Here is a 4,125-nt window from a genome sequence, read left to right on the forward strand (position 1 = left end):
CTTTCAGGCTTTGATGATGATTGTACTGGAGGCGATTCAGACTGCGATGCAGGTCTCGCAACTGGTTGCATTGTAGAAATTGGTGCTGCCGGCGTTGCGGACTGCACTGCAAGCTGTCCACCTGCATACTGCCCCAGCTGCATTAGGCTCCGAGCTATTGCCCTGTCGAACCCTCTGTACTTAAGCTCTTGGTCAAACATTGAGATCAAGATGTACTCTAGAAGCTTTGCCGCCTGTGCGGATCCCGTCATTGTACCTTCCGTGTTCTTGCTGGAGATGTACACGAGACACTGGCGAAACCGTTGGACAAACTCTGGTAGATCGCTCTTGAGATCGTACCCTCTTGGCGGGCGGCCGACGTCGCGTGTATACTTCGCGCACAGCGTAATAAAATTCATCTTCGTGTCCGTGAGTTGCTGTGACAAACTCAGCGCCTCTGCACGGGCCTTCCGTAGGTCTGCTAGCTGTAACTCTGTGGTCACATTCTTTCTTAGCGTGTTATTATCGTTGCGCAACGTGGTTATCTCCAACTGTGCACGCCTCATCTGTTGCTTCAATTGCGAGGTGAGAGTGTTCTCCCTGTTAAGTTGTGTCGCAACAGCCTGCCTTACACGCGCCTGCTCGGCGTCCAGTCTCGCGGTAAGCTCCTCAACAAGCCGCTCGTACGCAACCACCTTCTGTTGCATCTGTTGCACGAGCGGGCTCGCCGTCGCAACCGTGGGGGCTGTAAGGTCCTCTGCCCCCGCAGCGTCCTCCACTTGAGCAAGTTTCTCCTCGACCTCCCGCAACCTGCTAATCAATTGAGCCTCCAATTTACCCGCTGTTGCCGTCACAATAGACCCCCTGTTGGAGGTTCCACGCCGGGAGGAGACCACCCTCGTGTACCGTCTTCTAAGCAATGCTGTATCCGTCTCCGCAGTGACAAGTCTCGTGGTTAATTCGCGAGCCCATCTCCTCAACCTGCGGTTCTGCTGTTTGAGGTGCGTGTTCTTCGCGGTACTCCCAGCAAGCAGGGCGTCCCTTTCCACCACAGCGGCACACAACATTGCAGCGTGGCTCTTCAACTCTACGTCGTTGCGTTTGTAGTGTTCGATCCTGCGCTCGAGTCTCTTTACATGCTTCTTGGCTGAACTCTTTGCGGAATTCTTCTCAACTTTCCCCCGGATGGGGCTTGTAGCAGCAACACCCAATGGGGGTCTCTTTACTTTGGGCGACTGGCTTCTAACGGTCCTCTCCCGGTCATTCTGCTGCGATGCCATTTTTACCCAAACGAATTCGCCTACTGTAGAGAAATCTCTGTCCCAGGAGGAAAGAAACCAAACCAAACCTCGAAAAAAAGCCACACAACACCTAGATCACCAGGGATCTGACTCGTCACGGTTGAACTGTTGTCAATTGGTCGTTCAAAGAGAGAGATCCTGCTCTTTCAGAAGTGCGATGCTGTGGAACGACGCGGTATCCCGTCGCAAATTCGAGATTTTTCATTTGGTAAAAAATCGCAGTCGTCGCAGACGTCGTGTTGAAGCTGTCGCTGCCGTGGCCGTTCAAGGTTGTTAATGGGTTGATCTGGTTTTGTTGGTGTGTTGGTAATTGCTGGCGGTGAGTCGCGATGGCAATACTTGCGTTGGGCTTAACTTTTTGGTGCAGCGGGTGTCTGGGTGTCGTGGTGTTGTGTCACTGGGGCGTTGGGGGACGGGAGGCTCTATTGCACTGCTTTACTCACCCTCATGTGTTTCCCAGTGCTCAAAGACACATACCCCCACACCATAACAACCCTCGTTGCCGTACCCTTTACTCTTCCCTGTTGCTGTCCCCTTACTTTCCTTGTCCCCCCTAAAAAAGGGTTCACGGACCCAGAATACTCGCCAGACTTCTCGCCAAAACCCAATTGATACTCCCACGGGACCCTCGACGCCTTATCAATGCTCCAGTGGTCGTCCAAGCGGTCCCAACGGGTCCTGGACGACGGCCCCGGCACTCGTCATCGCCGTTCGAAGTGACAAACAGCAACGACTTCTAAAAATTCGGCATTTTTCGGGAATTCGACTTCTTCTTGAACTTCCAGCAACAACTACTAGAACAGGAGGGGGAGTACTACCACTTCAACTGCCTACTGCTATAGAATACACACTTGTACCAGGCTGACAGATGGTGTTTGGTTTTCACAAGCAGGAGAGAAGGGTGCCAGACCTGTCCCGGTACGATTACTACTATCAAAACCAGCCGGACTACAATAGGAGTCGGAGGCTGTCTGCCGCTGCTGCGTCCGCTGCTTCAGGTCTGGGCGTCCCCAGTGGTGTCCGTGCTCCTGCAGGGACCGGGCAAAGACGCACGCAGTCCATGGTTTACTCTCCGGGGCTGCGCAGAATGCCAAACGGTCCGCTAGAAGGTCCGTTGCCGGGGGGGGCTGCTGCCGCCGCGACTCGTGGAAGACAGGCCACTGGGAATGTCCCAGGGAGGACGTACTCTTTGGCGTCGCGTGCGAAGCCCAAGCAGCAACAGAGGACGCAATCGCTCACGACTAGGCCGCAGGGGACCCCTAAAGTAGGGTCCCGCACGAACTCGATGACGACTAAGATTACACAGGTACGGGACCCTCAGGGACGTACCAAGTCCATCACTCGTACGACTGTGAAGCGCATAGACGGGTACGACTACATCGAGACGACGACTACGACGACGGATGTTGTCCCTGCCCGGCAGCAGCACGACGCTCGCATCGAGAGCGAGAAACATTTCGACGAGTTCTCCGCGAACTTCGTCTCCGATGACAACGACGAACTCGTGCAACCAGCGGCCGCAGATGACTTGTTGCAACACCAGCACCAAGAAATGTACGACAATTTGTACTTGGACGACGTTGCGGAAGAGGAGGAGGGGACAGAGACACCCGTGCTCTCCCATTCGGGCGTCATCCCACTCGACGAGGAGAGCAGCGTCTCGCAGTTCTCAGACGCTGTAGACTACATTCCACAAAGACGCCGGACGGCGGCGCCCGCGCAGAGGGCAAAACAACCGCAAGTGCACAGAAGAAAGAAGAAGGTGGTTCAGCCCGCAGCACAGCCCGCACAGCAGCAAAGGAAAACGCTCACGGACCAAGAAATGTACTTGAAAGCTTTGGAGGTTGCCAAGAGGAAAGTGTACCAGAACGGGAACGATCCAGCGGCTGCATCACTAACGGGCCATCCGGGGGATAAGAAGAGCACTATGGGGGCCAGAATGAGTCTCAGGAACAGCTCGATGAACACGCAGCACACCCAGGAAAAGACAATGCCTCGCTCGAGTTCGATGATTCTGCCCAAGCAGAAATCACACAATAAGTTCGGCTCTAACTTCTTTTCAAGAAATAACAAACAGCAGAAACAGGAGCAACAGCAACCACAGCAGCCACAGCAATCGAGGGCGCCGTTGGGAGGGTCTCCCTCCTCGAACTCCCTGGACACGGCATCATTGCCTCCACAGGCCACAGACTTGCAAAGACACCGTGAACGGGCAAAGGAAATTACCATCCAGAGCAAGAATAAACTGACGGACGAGCAGATGTACGCGCAGGCGCTGGAAATCGCACAGAAGAGGTACAGCGACGCACACAAAGTGGATGCACAGCAAGCGCCTCGCATTGCACAATCAGCAACGAGCGTTACTACTCCGCCTTTGCCGGCAGTCGCCGAACAAAACCCGGACACTTCTTTAAAGAGGCTGGCAGACGTCAAGGAAACACAGTCGAATCTGCTGCGGGCACAAACGGGGGAGACCCCCGCAGAGACGGCTCCTGAGGATCTCGACCACATCGTTTCCGAAACGCCTGTTTCAAGCTCAGCGGAGGCAGACGCAACTGCAAACGCCGTGCCAACGGAACAACCACAACGTGAAGATGACGGATCACTTGTGGGACCCACAGCAATACCAGAGGTTCCTTACAATGAGGCTTTTGTAGCACACACGGCGAAACCTGATCTCGAACCGCCAAAGAGAAACATTTTGCGCCGTGTTCACACCTCACATAGCGACTCGGGGAACAACAAGTCGGCATTCAAGAACTTCATGGACAAAGTGGTCCAGTTCTCGAACGAGAACAGTGGGTACCAGCCCGCGAAGGAGGAAAAAATGAGACTTGAAGAGGAG

The 4,125-nt window shown here is 54.5% G+C and overlaps 2 protein-coding genes across 2 annotated transcripts in view; one reads left to right on the plus strand and one right to left on the minus strand.

Annotated features, from left to right (window-relative positions):
- The window catches only part of ASF2 (Asf2p), a gene marked incomplete at both ends in the record, with an annotated part of 1,596 nt that extends 337 nt beyond the window's left edge, over positions 1–1,259 (minus strand). Inside the window, one exon of the mRNA XM_022606741.1 lies at positions 1–1,259. This exon is cut by the window's left edge and continues 337 nt beyond it. Coding sequence (XP_022462183.1) covers positions 1–1,259 — 1,259 coding nt within the window.
- An 889-nt stretch (positions 1,260–2,148) lies between these two features.
- The window catches only part of MSC3 (Msc3p), a gene marked incomplete at both ends in the record, with an annotated part of 2,385 nt that continues 408 nt past the window's right edge, over positions 2,149–4,125 (plus strand). The window contains one exon of the mRNA XM_022606752.1: positions 2,149–4,125. This exon is cut by the window's right edge and continues 408 nt beyond it. Within this exon, the coding sequence (XP_022462184.1) occupies positions 2,149–4,125 (1,977 nt within the window).

This window comes from Huiozyma naganishii, chromosome 1 (genome assembly GCF_000348985.1).
Source record: "Huiozyma naganishii CBS 8797 chromosome 1, complete genome".
Classification (NCBI taxonomy): Eukaryota; Fungi; Ascomycota; class Saccharomycetes; order Saccharomycetales; family Saccharomycetaceae; genus Huiozyma; species Huiozyma naganishii.